Below are 21866 nucleotides of genomic sequence, written 5' to 3' on the forward strand. Positions count from 1 at the left end.
AGACAAAAGGATTCGGAGGTAAAGCCTAGCTGACTACTTAGTAAGTTTGGTAGTTTTAATAGGAAAGGTACAAATAGACTTATGTGTTTAAATGCTTGAGTGTTTAAAGTCAAGTCCATAGGAGGTGGCACTATTAGAAGATCTGGCCTTGTTGGAGTAGGTGTGACTTTGTTGGAGGAAGTATGTCACTAGGGGGTGGGCTTTGAGGTCTCAGAAGCTCAAACCATTTCTCTGCCTGCTGCATGCAGATCAAGGTTTAGAACTCTCAGCCCTTTCTCCACCGCCATGCTCCCTGCCATGATGATAATGGACTAAAACCTCTGAAATATAAGCGAGTCTCAATGAAATGTTCTCCTTTATAAGAGTTGCCGTAGTCGTGGTGTCTCTTAACAGCAATAAATCCCTAAGACAGCGAAATTCAGTCTCACAAAACAAAATTAGGTGGAGGTTAAGCTATTCTCAGATAAATTACAGCTGCGGGAGTGTATTACCACTAGAATTACCTTAACTGCTTAAGGTATATCCTTCAAGTTGAAATGGAAAGGTACTAGACATTACAGCAGAGCTATACTAAAAGTTTCCCCACTGTATACATTCCTTTTGTATTGCTGTGACAAAATACCTAACAGTAACCCTGAAGAAAACACTTGTTTCAGCTTACAATTTATGAAGTGTGAGTTCTTCATGACATGGAGGAGCTATGGAGCAGAGCAGTTCACATATTGATGGACTAGTTTTATACTAGATGAACATGGACACTAGCTTTCACAACCTAGTGGCAGCTTATTAATCCCTCACCAACTATTGAGAGTCAAACTATGTATTTGGTCTTTTCTCCGAAGGTAGAAAGTATTCACAGAAAATCTTCCAGAGAATTTCAAATAAAAATAAGCATTTAACAAATAGACACCAACATTTGAGGGAAGTCAACACTGTGAAATAGATTTATACAAGTGAATAAACCATATTTTATATTGTGAAGAGTGATCTGTAAAGATGTACAAATAGTGCCAGTCTTGGGGTTAAGGAGACAAATTGAGTTTTTATGTATGCATTACATAGAGCAGGGCTTGTCACATTAATAAGTATATAATAAATATTAAAATAAAAATTTTGGGGGGCCGGGAGACTGCTTCAGATGGTTAAGTGCTTGCCATACCTAATGAGGACTAGAGTTTGATATTACAGAAACTATATGAAAATCTGAGCACAGCAGTACATGCTTATAATCCCAACAGCAAGGAAGCAGAAACAGGGAGAACCTGCAGCTTACTGGCCTTGTTTCAAAAAATAAAATGGAGGTTCAGCAAGATAGCTCAGTGGGTAAAGGTGCTTACTGCTGTACCTGATCACCCAAGTTTGATCCCTCTGATCCATGTGGTGGGAAGAGAGAACTGCAAGTAGTCCTTTGATCTCCATATGCACACATGGTATATTTATGTGCCCCCCAAAATGTAATAATTCCTTTTAAAGTAAGGTATTGAATGATTGAGGAAGACACCAGCATTGATTTCTGCCCTCCACCCTCATATAGACTCTAGTGTGCCATGATTACAGAAGTTATAGCATTTATACAAGAAAAACAATGAACAATTTTGGAAATTATAGTTACCATAGTTTTTAAAAAAAGCTAGTAGCACCTGCTAGCTAAGATACAGTAGATACTGTGGGAAGCTAATGATTTCATTGTAGCAACAATAATATCAAATATAATCAGACAATCTTTTTCTGGTGGAACTTCTTCCAGAAAATGAGCATGTATTTGCCAAATTAGGGCACTTTACATCCCCTTCAGAGACCCAGTCTCCAAAAAAAAAAAAAAAAAAAAAAAGGTGCATGGCTCCTGAGGAACTACATCCAAGATTATTCTCTAGCCTTCACATACACACACACTCATGTGCACACACATACACACATGCTCATTCAAGCACGCAGGTATACTACCCACATTTGTGTGAGTTTGTTCATCTGCATATACTGGTATGCACACAAAGTAAAATGGAATTTATAATACTTGTCTTCAAAATGTACCCAAGGCTTGAAAACATTTCTACACACACAAAAAATTTGTGCTTAGATGTTCATAGCACTATCATTCAAAAGAGCAGAATAACCTATCCACCCAAAAGTGTCACATCTATGCTCTGGAATATTAATTGGCAGTAAAAAGCAGTTTGTGTTTTAGTTGCCAACCAATACAATCTAGAATCACTTGGGAAAGAGGTCCCAAAGAGTGAGTGTCTAAGTTGGCCTGTGGGAGTGTCTGTGTGAGGTTTTCTTGCGTATGTTAATTTATATGGGAAGGAAGAGCCTAAAAGTAGGTGGCATCATTCCCTGGGTTTGGGTCCTAGACTGTATTGAAAGGAGAAAGTGAGCAAAGCACAAGCATGTGTGCACTATTTTATTTCACTCTGCTCTTGACCGTGGATGTGATGTAAATACCTAGCTGCTTCAAACTCCTGCAGCTGTGACCTCCCTTGCCTTTTTTTTTTCTATTAATATTGATCTTTTTCTAATTGAAGTATAAGATTCTTTGTGGGTTGATTTGTTGAATTTTTTGTTTCTTTTTGTTTTTCTACATGTGTGTGGTGGTGGTGGTGGTATGCATCTGTGCCACAGCACATGTATGGAGGTCAAAGGGCAACTTTTGAGAATCAAGTCTTCCTTTACAATGTGAGTTTAGGTGATTAAATTCGTGTCATCAGACTTGGCTACAAGTGCCATTCTCACTGAGCCATCTGGATAGCCCATTCCTATTTTTCTGTTTATTTGTTTATTTTCTTGATTTAAAATCTATTTTTTTAGCTGTGAATGTTGTTCTTTAACAGTCCAGTACTGCATATTATCAGTATTCCACCTTCATGGTTTTAATTAAGAACCTAAGTCCTGTCTTATTGATGTCACTCCTGAGCACTGTTACATTTCTCAGTGCTTATTATAACATACACTGTTTCTAAGTTCTGTCAGCTTTGCACATTTATTTACGTATTCGTGTTTCTTTTCTTCTTCTTCTTCTTTTTTTTTTTTTTTTTTTTTTTTTTGGTTTTATGAGACAGGGTTTCTCTGTATTGTTTTGGAGGCTGTCGGTCCAGCCCAGCCTCGAACTCACAGAGATCCTCCTGCCTCTGCCTCCCAAGTGCTGGGATTAAAGGCGTGTGCCACCACTGCCCGGCTCGTATTCATGTTTCTTATGTCAGCATTTTCGTTTGAAGGAGAGCTGAACAAGGAAATCAGGCTTTAGGTAGATTAATCCCACATTTAGATAATCAGTAAAGTAAATGTAGTTTATAACTGTACTAGTTACTTTTGATATAACACTCTGATCAAAAGTAACTCAGGGGGCCTCTGAAGAGATGGCTCAGAGATTAAGAGCACTGTCTGCTCTTCCTGAGGTCCTGAGTTCAATTCTCAGCAACCACATGGTGGCTCACAACCATCTGTAATGAGATCTGGTGGCCTTTTCTGGCCTGTAAGCATACATGCAGGCAGAACACTCTATACAAAATAATTAACTCTTTAAAAAAAAAAAGTAACTCTGGGACAAAGGATTTTATTTCATCTTACGCAAGGGACATCAAGGTAGGAGCCTGAACAGAACCCTGAAGGAACCTTGCTTACTGGCTTGCTTCCAGGCTCATGCTGGACTGCCTTTCTAATGCAGCCCAGGTTCACCTGCCTAGGGATGATATTCCCCTTATACATTACTAGTAATCATGAAACAATATTGCTTCTAATTTAATTTTTTTAACTTAACTCTTTTCCAAGATGCAATCTTCAAGTGGAACATATATGCAATAACTGTTATGCTAGTTTCTCAAGAAGAAAAATCTTCTTTATTTTTCAGAGGTGGCTGGATCCAAACAAACCAATAAGGAAGCAGCTAAAGAGTAAGCATACCATGTATTTGGTGCTTTGCAAATATGCCTTATAAAGATGATTGACTAATACAATCTGATTAATTAGAGCTCTTTTTGTTAATTTTAGGAGGATCTCCTTACAGTTTGAACTTTAGAGTCAAATTCTTTGTAAGTGACCCCAACAAGTTACAAGAAGAATACACAAGGTGAGTTTATGGAATTGTTTCTGTTGAAAACGTTGACAAAGATCTAATATGAAAAAGTGAAATTAACTAGGCAAAAATAAATCAGCATGATGAAAACTTGAACTTCTAATTTAGCATACTGAAAAGGTTATATATTGTCCCAAGGTAATTGGATGACTTGGAGAGCTTTCAGGAGTTGGACACCCAGAGCCACCTCATCCAGCTACAAACAGCTGAAATTAAATGAGGAAATGAGATGGCACTGGATTATATTCAAGATATGATGCACAGTGAGAGTGTCTGGTATATATTTTTCATGCATAAGCATATTTTAGGTTTTTCTTCTTTTTATGGAGAACATAAAATTCTATAATATATATGTATATTATAGAGAGAGAGGGGAGAGTGTGAGCGAGCATTCGAGCAAAGAAAATATGAAAATACACTGGACTTTATTAAGGATATTGCAGGGATAAAGGGATAAAGCACATTGGGCCTCTGCATGCCCACCTGACTGCCCATTCTCAGCATGTCACCTTTACTTGAAAGTACTCAAGAGTTATCTGTAGGAACCCTCCAGGAATGTTCTTGAGAATTAGGTAAAATGTTTAGGATAGAAGTAAGAGAAGTAATGACAGTGAATGTTATGGTAAGCTCAGTGATAACCCTATGCATTTGGTGAAATGCAGAATTAATAATTTAAATGAAAAGAATTAGAATACTATATCTTCTATATACTTATCAGGTATAAGAATATAGGTGAGTGACCTATATAGTGATGTGGTAGAATGGAGCAGCTGAAGAATGAAGCTGTTGAATTAGTCTACAGTGCCATTCCTTGGATTTCTGTGGAGTTCTCAATATTAAACCAAGCTTAAAAAAAATCATAGTCCTTGAGAGTCTTTTCTGTTTGCTGATGTTGCTTTTATGATAATGAGAAGACACTGGAGTACAGGTGCTACATTAGACAGTTGGAATATCTGCAAAAGTAATAGAATCCAAGCTAATTTTTCTTGAAAAACCAAGTTGTTTAATTTACCATTATAGCTCTTAGTTTTTGTTGTTGCTTTTTCTCCCTTTAAAACCATACTTTATATAATGTATTGCAATACAATTTGCACACTAAATTTAGCAAATGTGTTGTTGATGTTAAATATTTAAAATAATCTTTTATCATTATAAATAATTCTCAGGATACTAAAATCCAAGGAAATTAGTCAGAATTAGGGAACAATTTTAATTATCAAGCAGTATAAATATTATAAAATAAAGGTTTTAGGTAATTAGACTTTTAATATATAAGAAACAATTAAAGTCAACATTTTAAAATTAGATTTCTAGTATTTTTAATGTTTATAATGTTAATATAAACAATTAAAATACTGTCAGTTATATTGTAGTAGTTCTTTCTCTTGTTGCTTTGATAAAATACTTGGCAAGAAGAAACTTAAGGGAATAAAGGCTCTTTTTGACTTGGAATTTAGGATTAATTACAGCCCATCATGACAGGGTGGGCATGGCAGCAGGAGCATGAAGCAGCTCATGTTATTATGTCAGAAAGCAGGGAGAGAACAGGAAGTAGCCTGGGTTATCAAACCTCAAGGCCTGAATCCAATGACTCACTTCCTCTAGCAAGGCTCTACCTCTTAAGGCTCTGAACTTTCTACAACAGCACCACCAGATGGGTACCAAGTGTTCAAATACCTGAGCCTGTGGGGACATTTCACATTCAAACAATAGCTGGGTTCAATATTTAATTCACACAGAAAACTGAATTTCTTCTTAGAACCTAAATGTGTGTTAATAGCATGTAATGGAAACGATGAGGGTATATTTCATTGATAATTGGGTCAGAACTTGAGAGTAAAATTGTGTAAGCAGTTGAGAATTAACCTGTGCTCCAACTATCAGTGTAGGAGGTAATCTGTTTTTATTAGAAGTAATGTTTAATTTCAAAGTTCTTCATACCTTATAAGTGATGGGGGATGTCCTTCTGTATATATGCTTCTCTTATTGGTTGATGAATAAAACAGTTTGGTCAATGAGGCAGGAAGATAGGCGGGACTAGGAGATAAAGAGAATTCTGGGAAAGGTAGGCAGGAGCCCACCAGAGTAGCGATACTGCCAGAGGAGTAATACAATACTGGGCATTATGGGGTAAGTCACAGCATTGTAGCAGTACATAGATTGATAGAAATGGGTTAATAATTAAGACAGAGCTCGCCAATAAGGAACCCTAGTCATCCGGCCAACAGTAATATTATTAATATAAGTCTCTGAGTGTGCATTTGGGGCAAGGTGGCTGCGGAACTGGCCGGGAAATCCTGTAACATGTAAGTATTGCTATTGGTAAATTGTGGTACATTACTATATTTTATTTAATCATCATAACTATACAAAAGTGATTCTCTAACCTAATTGGTAATTTATAATTTTAGGGGGAGCTTTAAACCACAGTAATTGTCTATAACCCTAGGTATTGTGATGTAATGTGACTCAGATGGCACTTGAGTCTTTAAAGTCATGTTTAGTTCCTCAGGTATTCTAGTATTACAGCAAGAGGGCCAGGGCTAAGAAATACTTCAGTGTGAGTCTGAAGAAGATGACTCAGTGATAGAGTACATGTTGTTCTTGCAGAGTACCCACGTTAGTTCACAGCACCATGTCAAGTGCCTCTTAACTGTCTGTAACTCCATTTCCAGGGGATCTAGGGTACTCTTCTGGCTTCTGTGGGCACATGTACTCATGTTCTCATACCCACACACTGTATATGTACACAGAGACAATGGTTTCCAGTTTTGTTTTTATAAGTTTTCTGTGTGTGCAAATGTGTTTGTCTCTGTGTCTGTATGTGCTCCTTGTGCATTTATTCAGCTTTTTTTCTTTTGTCTGTGTGTTTGTTTTGTCCTATTCAGGCTTATGTATTTATTTTATATTTATTATTATTGTTATTATTTATAAGCGTTTTTTCTAATCAGAGAGAGAGGGAGTATGTACTTGGGTGCATGGGGAAGAGGATCTGAGAGAAGTTTCAGGGGATGGGAAACTATAATCAGAATATAGTGTATGAAAAAAAACCCATTTTCAAAAAAAAAAGAGAGAGAAATATGTTAGTGTGATGGTCCTGATTAACATCAAGTGCCCCCTTAGCTACAGCTACCCATTCTTCAGGAGTAGTTTCAGTTTCATAAAAAAAGAAGTTTGCTGTACTTCCTTGCTTTGAGATAACATTCTGAGTTAGTGGGAAGAAAAATAGTGGCATCAAAGTCTTCCATCATGTTAAATGTACTTCAGTATTGGCAAGTACCAGCATCATTAGAATTGAATTTTTTTCCTTGAATTTTTATTCTTTTTTTCAATTTTATTTAAATTAGAAACAAGCTTATTTTACATGTTAATTCCAGTTCCCTCTCCCTCCCCTCCTCCCCTGCCCCCCACTAATTCCCTATCCCATCCCCTTTCTGCTCCCCAGGGAGGGTGAGGCCTTCCATGGGGGAATCTTCAAAGTCTGTCATATCATTTGGAGCAGGGCCTAGGCCTTCTCTTGTGTGTCTGGACTGAGAGAGTATCTATGTGGAGTGGGCTCCCAAAGTCCATTTGTGTACTAGGGATAAATACTAATCCACTACCAGAGGCCCCATAGATTGCCCAGACTTCTTAACAGACACCCATGTTCAGGGGGTCTGAATAAGTCAGAACTGAAATTTTTTAAACTCCTAAACCATACACTCCTGTCAGGTGATCTTATTTCCCTTTATAAATATAGAAACTAAGACTTGCCCAAATTTTAGTAATTTACCTCAAATAATAGACTGCTTTAGAACTTGAATTCTGGATTTTACCCTAATAATTCCTTTTTTGTTGTCAAACGAATATGTAAATGATCTTTGTTAATTATAAATATTATTTGGATTTTTACAATTATGTCAAGAGTTTATATTATCTTTAAATCACAACTATAAGCCTATTTTGTACCAAGTTCCTTTTAAAAATTTTTTTAGTGATATCAGGCCTTATACAATGATAAGCATGTGCTCTGCTAGTGACTCATGCCATCAGCCACATCTTTTTTTTTTTTTTTTTTTTTTTTTTTTTTGGTTTTTACGAGACAGGGTTTCTCTGTATTGCATCAGCCGCATCTTTAACTTTTGATTATCAAACAAAGTAGATCTGATAAAATTGTACTGTCTTGAATTAAGTAAGTAATGTTTATGTTTTGAGTTTTGACTTTTTAAAAGTTGAATGAAGCCCTTAAACTCCCTGTTTAATGCTTGAAATCATGAAATTTGTTTTTATGTCCATTTTATTCAGCACAAGTGATTTTATCCAGATGTTGACTAGCTTACCCACTCTCAGGGAAAGCATGACGGTGCCATTTTGTAAGCAGCCCCAGCAGTGTGTCACAGCATACTTCTGTTCATGTTAAAAGAAGTTGATCATGTAACCACTCAGATAGTAGGAGAAGGAATTTGAGTAATTTTCTGGTAAAAGAGCATTCTTACCTCCTGTGGAAGTGGACAGTTGTTCTTCCACAGTAGTTATAAGAACAAAATGGTCTGCACATAGGTCTTATGTTGTAATTTAAGGAAAGCAGTGCTCAAGAGATAGATGCCTTGCGACAGGGTTCAAGCAGAGGGGATTTTTATTAGGGAAAGGACTCATGAAAAGGGAAGTGGGGAGACCGGTCTCAGAGGTCAGGAGCAGCAGGAAAAAAGGAAAAAGGGGCAGAAAGATAGAAGGAAAGAGGGAGAGAAAGAAAGAGAGGAGGAGGATGGGAGTAGTCAGGGCCCCTTTTAAAAGGGAACATAGTGAATATGCACAGGTGGTGCTCTTAGTGGCTGCAGCTGAGGGTATGTCCTGTCAGAACCCCAAGGACAGGCCAGTGCAGATGCCTGAATACTAACACCATGTCCTTGTATTGACTTCCTGTTTCCACAGAAAGGATTGCTTTTTTCCATTGGTTTCTGTGTGTGTTGTCTACTTCTGTGTCATTGATGCTTAAGTTGTCTGTGCTTCCAGTACTTCTTGCATGGACCAATCCTCACAGCAACAGAGATCTTAGAAGTCTTGAGTAGTTTTATAGTAGAAACAAGACATTCAAAATACAAAGGTCCATATATTGATGAATTTTAAAGACTTGTAGTCAATTCACATTTCAAGCCTATTTTCTGGTGTTTTTTTACTAATGTGTACATATGCTGAGTTTATATATGCTGATGTGTAGATTGCAAAAAGGAAATATTTAAACATTTAGTTTTGTTAATGTAAGCATAGCATATATAAGTACTCAAATTGATGATTCTAGTAAATATGTTCTTTTTTTTTAAGGTATCAGTATTTTTTGCAAATTAAGCAAGACATTCTTACTGGAAGGTGAGCTATTTCTAAGGTTTTTTTTTAATAGTATAAAAATACTTTAAGTTCTGTATTAAATAACTCATGATTGGTTGCTGTAACAAATTAAAAATGGTTTTATGTAGTATTTGTTCCTTTTATCAGACTTTTTAGGAGGGGATTCTGGTGTGGTTTTTTTGTTTTTTGTTTTTGTCTTTTGAGACATTGGCTTATTATGTAGCCTAGGTTGGCCTCAAACTGGCAGTCATCTCAAACTCATGAGTGTTGGGATCGTAGATGTATGCCACAAAGCCCAGCTTAATTAATTTAATGGTGGTTAAAATTAATGCATTGAGAAACTTCCAGTATCAGTAGTATAATGTAAACTACAGCACATTTGAAATTATATTTATCCTTGGGTTATATATTTTCTCTTTTGTCTTACTAGATTGTCCTGTCCTTATAATACTGCTGCCCTTTTAGCTTCATTTGCTATTCAGTGTAAGTATCAGCTTACTTTTAAGTCAAGTACCATGTGGTTTTGTAGTCTGTATTGATAGTACAGTGCTATTAGTACAGGAGCTCTTCAGATGTGTAGAATGTAGGAACTACTGAGGAAATGCAGCAAAATGTCCGGTTGGGTAACAATTACTTTGATTCTTGAAATTTTTTTATGATATTGAGACCCTGAAGAATACATGATTTATTGCAACTTGTTTAATGTGGTTTCATTAGAAACATGTATTCATTCCAAAAATATATAAAAATTAATGACATTGCTTATTTGAGTATAATTAAAATATTTTATATTTTCCTTTTCTTATTAGCTGAACTTGGAGATTACAATCAGTCAGAAAACTTGCCAGGCTACCTCTCAGATTATTCTTTCATTCCTAATCAACCTCAAGATTTTGAAAAAGAAATTGTGAAGTTACATCAACAACACATGTAAGCATTTATTTAATTTTCTGCTTATTTGATAAGCTTTATTGGCAACCTTTCTAGAAAGAGAAATGTTTTACATCATTCTTAATTCTATTGTTGTATTTAAATATAGAAATTTCTATATTATAGAGGAATATTATGCAGATGATTTATACTAAAATCATTTCATTGCTTATTTCACATTATATTTAAACAGCTTATTTGCTTTTATGTAACATTGCTTATTGTTAGAAAGAATTTTAGGTGGCTGGAGAGATGGCTCAATGGCTAAGACTGCTTGTTGCTCTTACAGAGGACCCAAGTTTAGTTCCCAGCACCCAGATCAGGTGACGCACAAGTGTGTATTACCCCAGCTCCATGGGATCTTGATGCCCTCTTTGGCCTCCGTAGACACCCATACTTAAACGTGCACACCTACCCATAAGTACACATACCACATTCTTTGTGATTAAAAACAAAATAAAACTTTAATTTTAAAAAAGAAAATTTTAGAGCAATGTATTTATAGTATGCAGAGCACTTGGTAATTTTCTTAATTTTTTAGGTTTTAAAGGATGTTTATTCTCTGGTAACAAGTGAGGAGGAGAAAAGTAACAAACAACCCATTGTAGTTCTTAATGGTCTTTTTAAAGGCAGTTGGCTTGCTTTGTTCACAGTAGTATTCAGCTTTGAATTTATTTTAGTCTAATCTTTTGTGGCCTTTTTAAAAGATTTACTTATTACTTTATGTGTATGCATGTTCTGCCTGCATGTCTGTGTATGGACCACATGCCTATCTGGTACTCAGTGAGGTCAGAAGTAAGCATCAGAACCCCTGGAACTGATGGTGAGCTACCATGTAGGGAATTGAATCTGGCTCATCTTCAAGAATAAGAAGAGCAACACCTTCTAAGCTAACTGCATTTACTTGTGACATTTTCTTTAAAAAGACAATTGTTGGGTTTTGTTTTGTTTTTTGAGACTGCAGAGTCCTGGCTGTCCTGGAATTCACCATGTTTGCTAGGCTAGTCTCAATCTCAGAGATCTGACTGCTTCTGCCTCCTCGTGCTGGGATTATAAAAGGTGTGTGCCACTACTGCCTGGTTTTAAGAATTGTTTTTGGGAGGGGGTAGTGCATACCTTTAATCCTAGCATTTAGGACATAGAGGCAGATGTATTTCTGTGAGTTCGATGTCAGCCTGGTCTACAGAGTGATTAAGTCAGCCAGGGCTACACAGAGAAACCCAGACTTGAAAAATAACAAATGTTGCTCTTTTTTTTTCTTTTTTTGAGGGGGGAGGTCAAGTTTTGGTTTAAACTATGATTCAGAATAGTGACAGAACAAAGATAGTGTAGCACATTGACTAAAAGTTTGATCTAGAGTTAGACTCACTGGCTTGGACTTCTAGTCAGATTACTATTTTATAACCTTGGCCTTAATTCTATTTGTGTTGCTCTATTTCCTTATATAATTTGAGACACTTAAAGTATCTTGAGTTAGAAATTCTGAGTCTTTGTTTTTTTAAGACAGGGTTTCTCTAAAGTGTAGCCCTGCCTATCCTGGAACTCATAAACAAGACTGGCCTCGAACTCAGAGATCTGCCTGACTCTGCCTCCTGAGTGTTGATTGAAGATTTGTGCCACTATGACTGGCCAGAAACTCTGAGTATTAAGTGAGATTATATATACAAAGTTCTCAAGCTGGTACCTAATACATGATAGAAACTAAAGAAATAATAGCTCTTATTGCCAATTTGATAATAATTCAAGTGTCTCAAACAAGTTAGAAAACAACAGCTCAGTACCTAATTTTGAACAGCCAGTGGGCTAAGCATGGCAAATACATGTTTTTTTTAATGTAATATAATATATATGTATATTGTAAATGTAATATATCTAAACATGTCACAAAATATTTGGATCAAACCTAGACCTTGCTTATGTTAGGAAAGTGCTCTAAAATTGAGCTACATGTTCAGTCTATATACTTTAATTGCTTGAGGGGAAAATAATATTTTATAGGAGGTGGAATTTTCTGAAACCCATTGTTTATAAATGAACAGACATCCTCACTCATTTCTATGTTGGAGGTGGCTTGCTTTCCATGATAAAGTAGTTGCTACAAAGCCAGTTTATCTATAAGGCTTTAAAATACTGTTTTAGTCCTTTCTAGTAAAAGGCTTTTTGATTTTGGATCTGCTGTAGACTGTAATTGTTGGCATTTCTCAGGTTTCGGGACCAAATGTAAGTGTTTCGGGTTGGATCAGGATGATACAGGAGTGGGTCAGGTATTCTGGCACTTGGGAGTCACAGAATACTGAGTGTTACACAGTGTTTCTTTCTCTGGTCCTTTTAAGGGTGTTTCTTTGGCTCTCTGCTCAGGGTGTTTCTTTGACTGGTCCCTTTGCCCTGCGGTAATGACTTGAGAATTTAAACTGAGTGGTCTATGTGGTGAGCTTGCTGTTTTCCTCTAAACGCCATCCCTTTATAGTGAAAACTTTTCATATAGCCTATCTGAGTAAATGAACATAAACTGGAATTTTAAAATTTGCCTACTAAAAGTCCCTTAAATAAGGAAAGGGCATTTGCTTTCCACAAGTTAGTTTTGTTTGAAAACTTGATTTGTCAGAGCTATAAGCAAAAATAGAATTAAGTTTAATTGGAAGGACTATTGTTGAGGGGGTCACATCCATTTTGATTATGCATTGTCAGGTGACTGGCTCCTTTCCAGTATCAGTGATGTAAAAATTGATATCTTAGTTTTTATAACTTTCTGCTGTATTGCTTCCTAACACCATATAACTAAGGTCATTAGAACTATGTTTGAAATAGAGTAGACATATTTTAGAGTAGCTCTGAAATTTTTGTCTTAAGAATCACTGGAAATATTTATTAAATATGAAGCTTGCACCTCAGTCTCCCTGTGGCATTATGCTTCTAAGCATCTCAGATGAAAGGCTCATTCCTTCCCATCAGTCAGTGTTAGACTATATATGATATAGTTTGAAATATAAAGTAAAAATGAATAGTTGACAGGTTAGCACAGAGAAATTGAAAACATTTAAAGGCTTCAAGGTTGCTCTAAAATCCTCTTGATACTTGTGTTTGTGTATGCTGTGACAGTGTTGCATGTTGAAGTGCCCTGTAGATTTTACATGTGGTTATGGTGTATAAACTGTGTTGTAAGAAATGTTTGAAAGTTGTCTGGAAGTTAAGTGGCTTTGTTAAGAGCTGTAAGATCAGTTACAGGTTTTAAAACTTGCTGTATTACTTTTCTTTTTTTCTCTTCTGATCTGTAATACTTCCTAATAGTTTCTTCCTAATTGTCCCCACCCTTTAAAAATAGTTTTAATTAAATATTTTATTATTCTCCTCCTTCCCTTTTCTCCCTCTAATCCCTCCAGTACTCCCCTGACTCCCTCTTAAATTGATAACTTTTTTCTTTATTATATATATATATGATATATATATATAACACAATATATATGCGTAAATATGGGTACAGCTTGCTGACGGATCATGTGGTATTGGATAACCAATTAGAGGGTTCATCCCTGGAAAGGACTAATTTCAACCCTCTCAGTAGGTATTAATTGTTCTTTGCTTGTGGTTGGGATCTCATGACTTCATGAGCCCCAGGACTTACAGCGTTCTTACAGTGCTGGAAAACAAAGTAATCTAGAAAAGGTATGCCCTTGGACTAAGTTAGATGTTACTATATAAAACTAAAAGGAGTACTTCTGCTTGGTGATTAGTTAGAATCTTCATTTCTTCATATAATCTTTTTGTAATTTGGCAATTTTTGCTATGGATCTAGTTTTTGACCTGATATTTTCTTTACAGTGGCTTGTCTCCTGCAGAAGCAGAATTTAATTACCTAAACACAGCACGTACCTTAGAACTCTATGGAGTTGAATTCCACTATGCAAGGGTAAGTAATGAAAAACTTCTTACATGTAGAGTTAGGCTTCATTCCTTAGTATTAAAGATTTTAAAATCTTTTTATGTGTGTACAAGACTGGGGTGATGAACTAGGACCTCATGTGTGTTGAGCAAGTATTCTTAGGCATAGAAACCCAACTCCTCAAGATTTTGATTCCTTGAGAGAACTAGGTAACAGATAATTTGTGTTTGCTGTTGAGTAAAACTTTCTTCCCAGTATAAACATTTTCACAATAGCATAAGTACAAAGTAGGTGGAAATGGATTGCTCTTGTTTCTTCCAGGTGGTTGTTTATGTTGCAAAAACAATGTAGACTGTAGGGGGCAGCAGTTTTAGAATATTTATTTTATAAACAAAAGGTTGCTTTAGGAAAGTACTTTTGTATAAATCTTTGATAATCGTGATCATTCAAGATGCTGTCATGTCACTGAAACTTTCATTCTTGTCCTTATTGTTTCCAACATTGAGCTGTCTTATGGTTGAATTTTATTTGTGAACCCTCAAATGAAGAATATCAGTATGCTGTGTTTGTGTTTGCCTAGCATCTCTTTATTAAAGTGGAATTTATCACCACTGGCTTTCCACTGTGGTGTGTGTGTGTGTGTGTGTGTGTGTGTGTGTGTGTGTGTGTGTGTGTGTGTACGTGTGTGTGTGTGAGTTTTCCTTTCAGACACTGTTATCTTTTTCCCTATATTTGTAAGTTCTGTCCATCATATGTAGCTATATTCCTTTTTGTGAGTTATGAAGATCTAAATTCCTTTGAAGTACCTAAAGTGCAACTATTTTAAATAGCATTATAGTCATTAATTGAGTTAGTAGTGGAGTTTTTATTCCCTTAGACACATTCATGAGTCTAATTAGGCTAATATTATCCCAGAAGGGGAGTAAGAACCATGGTTTTCCTTAGGTAAATTATTTTGAACTTGCCTCAATACACAGACACATGCAGGTACAGAGTCCATTGGGGAAGTACTCAAAGTTATATGCTTCACAGTAATTTTGTCTTTTAGGGTCTCACCTGATCAGGTTCAGGGGGATGAGTTCTTTCTATGTTTCACAAATCCTATGTCTGTCTCACTTTAAAAAGATCTGATGGTTTGGTTTCCTCAAATGATTAATATCTTGTAATTCTTTTAAGTGTCTCTTGAACTTTTTTCTTTTTCTTTTCTTTTTAAAGGCCTTGTACTCTGCTTCTTTAGTGGGATGTGGGGGTTTGAGATAGGGTTTCTCTGTGTGATATCCCTAGCTGTCCTAAAGTGAGCTCTGTAGACCAGGCTGGCCATAAACTCACAGAGATCCGCCTGCCTCTGCCTCCCAAGTGCTGGGATTAAAGATGTGTGCCACCACCACCCGGCTTCACTCTGCTTCTTGTTTGGGGCTTATTATTTTTGAACTTAGGTTTGTTACAGCTAGATTTTGCTTTTTATTATAGGAAAGTTTATAACTGATAGAACTACATTTTTTGATTAGTTTATGCTTTAAAATGGCCAGAAAAGGGAGTTTTACTCCTATGCTGTTTCAGAAGTGATTTTTTTTCTCATGCAAGAGATTTATTGGGGGAAAACAAAAGGCTATCTCTGAGTGGGGACATGAGAGAGACAGACAGATGGACAAGAGCAAGAGAACAAAAGCGAGGGGACAAGAAAGCTCTAAGTGGTTTTTATGTCTGCGGGGTTTCTTGGCAATTAAATGCAAAGAATATTAAATTTTTAAAAATTAAATACAGATTTAGATAAATCTCATATAACTATACTGTTATTTATTGATTTAATTAAAGTAGTTTTCATTTGTTTAAACTGTTAGATTGTAAAACAGTTTCTGAGGCTAAATGTAGAATGTCAGATTAAAGAGATTTAAATTTTAAATGGTTAACTCTTTTGTCCAAACCAAATCAAACAAAAAAATGTCCCACATAGTGACTTATGATTTGAGCACTTGGGAATTTGAGGCAAGATCACTCATCCCAGGCCAGCCTAACTACGTGGTATTATTATATCTCCAAAAAGGCTAGGGAAGGCATTATTTCTTGGGTGTGCATATGAAGACCTCAAGAGATCATTCAGTAAGTATAAAGGGAATTTTCTAAAAAGAGAACCATAGAAAGAAGACTTAAGTGTTAATTGGGTATCATAAGCAAAAGTCTATTTGAAATAACAAGCAAGGGGAAATGTTTGCTCTCTGCTTTCAAGTGGAACAAAGTTATTTATCTCAAGGTCCAAGATTCAAATATTTTTTTAAGCCATCATTGTGGTGGGATATTCTGTGCTTTCCACAGAGTTCACTCTCAACATTATTTAGTGGATGAAACGTAATTATTCTTGCCCTCATGAAATTCACAGGATAGTGGGCAATGGGCAGGGAAGAAAAGCAAGCCAATCCATGGGTCTTGTATTTACAGTTACATCCATGAGACCGAGGGAGAAAGTACAGGATGCTGCGGGATTGTGTGGCAACAGCATGTAAACTATAAACTAGCCTAGGGATGACTCTAGTGGTATATTCACTTATGCTGGAAGAAGGGAGTGTGCCAAGAGAGTGAATTTTTTTCTTGTTGTTACTGTAGAGCAATCAGCACGAATAAAAGTTTGAAATAAAAAGAGAACATGGCACATTTGATAAAAATACAAATGTAATTGTTAGAATAGGGAATCATAGAAAAATTAAAGTGGGGGTGGGGTTTCTCTGTGTAGCTCTGCCTGTCCTGGAACTCATTCTGTAGACCAAGCTGGCCTCAAACTCAGAGATCAGCCTGCCTCTGCCTCCCAAGAGCTGGGATTAAAGATGTGTGCCAACTTTAATGATGCTTCAAGGTAAAATGAAACATGTCCCTCCCATCCCTGCACCCTAACTCCCACCACCTTTAAGAGTCTGGAGAGCCAGCCTTGGGGGTATGAGAATGGAAGGCTGGTTATGCCTCACCAAGTGCTGCAATTGGAGAGTGGGCCCTGCACCTCGACTGGGCAAAAGAGTGGAGCTGGCCCTGGTGGTGTGAGTGTGGGTGAGCTGGACCCGAGGGTGTGAGAGCAGGTGAAATGTCTGGATAGTGCTGGGGAACTCACCCAGCTGGTGACAATCAGGGAAAGCTGGTGGGTTAACCAATCCAGCTACCACCCAGGTTCAGAACCAGGACTCACATTCTTCAAAACTTAATTCTCATTTTCTTCTTTGTGATATTTGAAATGTGTCAAATCCTCTGTTTTGCTTTTCCAATGATGTTAATAAATAGTTATTGGATTTTCTGTTGTATTATAGGTTACACTTGGCCAAAGAGTTCTGGTCATGAGAAAAGATCATCAGATTATTTGTACTTTAGGACAATGACTTTTTTTTGTCTTTTTGTGTGGTATTCATGTCCTTACATATGTGTGGGTGTACCTGGACATGTATACATGTGTATATAGAGACCCAAGGTTGATGTAAAGAATCATCCTTGATTGCTATTCTTCTTATTCATTTAGGCAGAATTAAACCCAGAGTTTGCTGATACAGCTAGTCTTGCTAGACAGCTCACTCAGGGAATTGCCTTTCTCCTCCTTCCAAGTCTGGGATTACAGATGGGCTGCCAGGCCCATAAGGGTTTCTGAGGATCAAACTCTGGTCCTCATGCTTGTGCAGCAAGTGCTTAACTGCTAAGGCATCTCTTCAGCTCCTAGATTACTGAATGTTAATACTGCCACAATTAAACTTGTTTTGAAACTTGCCTTTGATGAGGCAACAACAAACTATTTGGGTTTGTAATAAAGTATAATTCAGTTTTGTGTTGCCTTTCAGATGTGTGTGCTTTTTTAAAAAATGTAATCCTGTTTTAATTATTTTAGATTGTCATGTGTTTATTTATTTTGAAGGATCAAAGTAACAATGAAATCATGATTGGAGTGATGTCAGGAGGAATTCTGATTTACAAGAACAGAATACGTATGAATACCTTTCCATGGTAAGAATTTCTACAAATACTTTTGCTTTTATCATAATATTGCCAAATATAATAGTTCATATTAAATAACATTTAAACTGTTTTAATCTTGTCAGCTTACTTGTGTGATTCAATTTATACTTTATTTTGCTTACTGGAAATTAATCAAAAGACATCCAGATGATTTTTTTTAATATGGCTTAATTTTTCTTGTTATAGAATATACAAATATTATCATAAGAATACTCATTTTGAGGCTAATATATTACGAGATACACTTACTGGTTTTATTTAAATGCATCCATTGAAATGCCAGTTTAGTGGCTGAAGGATGCATGGCTACTGAACCAACAACCCAGTAGTGTGTGGTTTAAGTTAGTACAAGCAAAGTATGTTGATTCCACAGAGGTTTCACACTCATGCTTCCTTTGTCTCATCCTTCTGTTCATTGTTCTTGCTCTTATTGTCCAAGCTGGGTCACCACTATAATTCATGATTTCTGTGTCTCAAAGCAAGGAAAAAGAAAGAGCATCTTATGTTTCTTTTTAAGGGGATAAATTAAGGATTATAAAAATCACTTCGATCATATCCCTGAACTTAATGTATTCAAGGTTATTCAAAGGTCTTGCTCTTTTAAATAAAGTGACTTTAGGGGAAGAAACAAATAAAAAATCAATATATTGGGCTGCTCCCGGCTTCCAGAAGAGCCGCCCACACAGGAAAGAGATCAGCCCCTCCAAGACCCCAACCCAGCAAGCCCAGCTTCAGGTGAGATTGGGTCTCCAGCGGGGGACCGCCCGCCCATCACCCTTCCCCCTCCATCTTCGGGGCCGCTCCTGGCTTCCAGAAGAGCCGCCCACACAGGAAAGAGATCAGCCCCTCCAAGACCCCAACCCAGCAAGCCCAGCTTCAGGTGAGATTGGGTCTCCAGCGGGGGACCGCCCGCCCATCACCCTTCCCCCTCCATCTTGGGGGCCGCTCCTGGCTTCCAGAAGAGCCGCCCACACAGGAAAGAGATCAGCCCCTCCAAGACCCCAACCCAGCGAGCCCAGTTTCAGGAAAGACATCAACCCCTCCAAGACCCCAACCCCAGCGAGTCTAGCTTCAGCATCCCCAGCTTCAGCTGCAGTAAGGAAGGAGACCAGTGGAGACGGAAAGACCCCACCAGCACCCACTGGAAGAAGAGATGGGAAGAAGACAGAATAAGAGATCACTCAGCAATAGAAACACCAACATGACCCCACCAGAATCCAGGGATCCAACACCAGCAAGACCTGAAAAGCACTACATAGATGAACAAGAGGAGACAGACCTTAAAAATTATCTCATGAAGATGATGGAGACCCTCAAAGAAGAAACAAGGAAATCCCTTAAAGAAATAGAAGAAAAAACAAACAAAAAAATCCATGAAATGGGGGAAAAATTCAAGAAATAAACAAATCTCTCGAAGAATCTAAAGAGCACCAAGAAAAAACAACCAAGAAAATTAAGGAAACAGCTCAAACAGTTGAAGGATTGAAAGCTGAAATAGAAACGATAAAGAAAACACAGAATGAAGGGATGCTGGAAATAGAAAAGCTCGGTAAACGGTCTGGAACTACAGATGCAAGTATCACCAATAGAATACAAGAGATAGAAGAGAGAATCTCAGGTGTTGAAGACTCATTAGAGGATATAGAGTTGTCAACCAAAAAAAATCTCAAAACCAACAAATCCTTAACACAAAATATCCAGGAAATATGGGACACCGTGAAGAAGCCAAACCTGAGAATAATAGGTATAGAAGAAGGTGAAGAACTTCAACTTAAAGGTACAGAAAACATATTCAACAAAATCATAGAAGAAAACTTCCCTAACCTAAAGAAAGATATGCCTATGAAAGTACAAGAATCTTACAGAACACCAAATAGGCTTGACCAGAAAAAGAAGTCACCTCGCCATATAATAATCAAAACATCAAACCTACAGAGTAAAGAGAAAATATTAAGAGCAGCTAAAGAAAAAGGCCAAGTAACATACAAAGGCAGACCTATCCGAATTACACCTGACTTCTCAGTGGAAACGATGAAAGCCAGAAGATCCTGGTCAGATGTCCTACAAACGCTAAGGGAACAAGGATGCCAGCCCAGACTACTATATCCAGCAAAGCTCTCAATTACCATAGATGGAGAAAACAAAATATTCCATGACAAAGCCAGATTTAAACAATACGTATCCATGAATCCAGCTCTACAGAAAATGCTAGAAGGAAAACCTAGAGCCAAGGAAGATAACTACATTCACAAAGACACAGGCAATATATAATCATACTTTACAAAACACCAAAAGAAAAAGGGAGGAGAAACTACACAAAATAACTTCACTAACAATAAATCAAGCGCAAACAAGGATCACCTATCAATGGTCATTAATATCCCTCAATGTCAACGGCCTCAACTTGCCTATAAAAAGACACAGACTAGCAGAATGGATACGAAGACAGAACCCTTCCTTCTGCTGCATACAAGAAACACATCTCAACACCAAAGACAGACGTTATCTCAGAGTAAAGGGCTGGGAAAAGATCTTCCAATCAAACGGCCCCAAGAAACAAGCGGGCGTAGCAATCCTAATATCTAACAAATTAGACTTCAAATTAAAATCAATCAAAAGAGATGAAGAAGGGCACTTCATATTCATCAAAGGAAAAATACATCAAGACGAAGTCTCGATTTTAAACATCTATGCCCCAAATACAAAGGCACCTACATTCATGAAAGAAACATTACTAAAGCTCAAAATGCACATAAAATCTCACACACTAATAGTAGGAGACTTCAACACTCCGCTCTCACCGCTAGACAGGACCTCCAGACAGAAACTTAACAAAGAAACAAAAGAACTAATAGAAGCTATGACCCAACTGGGTTTAACAGACATCTATAGAACACTCCACCCAAATACAAAGGGATATACCTTCTTCTCGGCACCACATGGAACCTTCTCTAAAATTGACCACATAATAGGAAACATAGCAAATCTCCACAGATACAAAAAATTGGAATAACCCCCTGCATCTTATCAGACCACCATGCATTAACATTAGAATTCAACAATAACACAAATCGCAGAAACCCTACAAACTCATGGAGATTGAACAATGCACAATTGCACCATCCCTGGGTAAAGGAACAAATAAAAAAAGAAATTAAAGACTTCCTCGATTTCAATGAGAATGAAGACACAACATACACAAACTTATGGGACACTTTGAAAGCAGTGCTGAGAGGAAAGTTTATAGCACTAAGTGCCCACATGAAAAAACTGGAAAACAGTCATACTAGAGAATTAATAGCACAGCTGAATGTTCTAGAACAAAAAGAAGCAAACTCCCCCAGGAGGAGCAGACGCCAGGAAATAATCAAATTGAGGGCTGAAATCAATCAAGTAGAAACCAGGAAAACACTGAGAAGAATCAATGAAACAAAGAGTTGGTTCTTTGAGAAAATCAACAAAATAGACAAACCTCTGTCCAAACTAACCAAAAGACAGAGAGAGAACATGCTAATTAACAAAATCAGGGATGAAAAAGGGGACATAACAACGGACTCTGAGGAAATCAAGAGAATCATCAGGGCATACTTTGAAAATCTGTACTCCACAAAATTTGAAAATTTAAAGGAAATGGACAATTTCCTGGATAGATATCACTTGCCAAAACTAAATCAAGAA

The 21866-nt window shown here is 37.0% G+C and overlaps 1 protein-coding gene across 3 annotated transcripts in view; it reads left to right on the forward strand.

Moving 5' to 3' along the window:
* Positions 1-21866, forward strand: part of Ptpn4 (protein tyrosine phosphatase non-receptor type 4) — a 162362-nt gene that overhangs the window by 63983 nt on the left and 76513 nt on the right. For 2 of the 3 annotated variants that reach the window (XM_013113552.3, XM_040737603.1), the window contains exons 4-10: positions 3845-3887; positions 3964-4063; positions 9371-9415; positions 9825-9877; positions 10204-10324; positions 14144-14231; positions 18088-18176. In XM_013113552.3, coding sequence (XP_012969006.1) covers positions 3845-3887; positions 3964-4063; positions 9371-9415; positions 9825-9877; positions 10204-10324; positions 14144-14231; positions 18088-18176 — 539 coding nt within the window. The remainder of the gene's footprint in view (positions 1-3844; positions 3888-3963; positions 4064-9370; positions 9416-9824; positions 9878-10203; positions 10325-14143; positions 14232-18087; positions 18177-21866) is intronic. The other variant, XM_005070297.4, reaches the window with a different exon arrangement.

Source organism: Mesocricetus auratus, unplaced genomic scaffold (genome assembly GCF_017639785.1).
Source record: "Mesocricetus auratus isolate SY011 unplaced genomic scaffold, BCM_Maur_2.0 Super-Scaffold_100676, whole genome shotgun sequence".
NCBI lineage: Eukaryota > Metazoa > Chordata > Mammalia > Rodentia > Cricetidae > Mesocricetus > Mesocricetus auratus.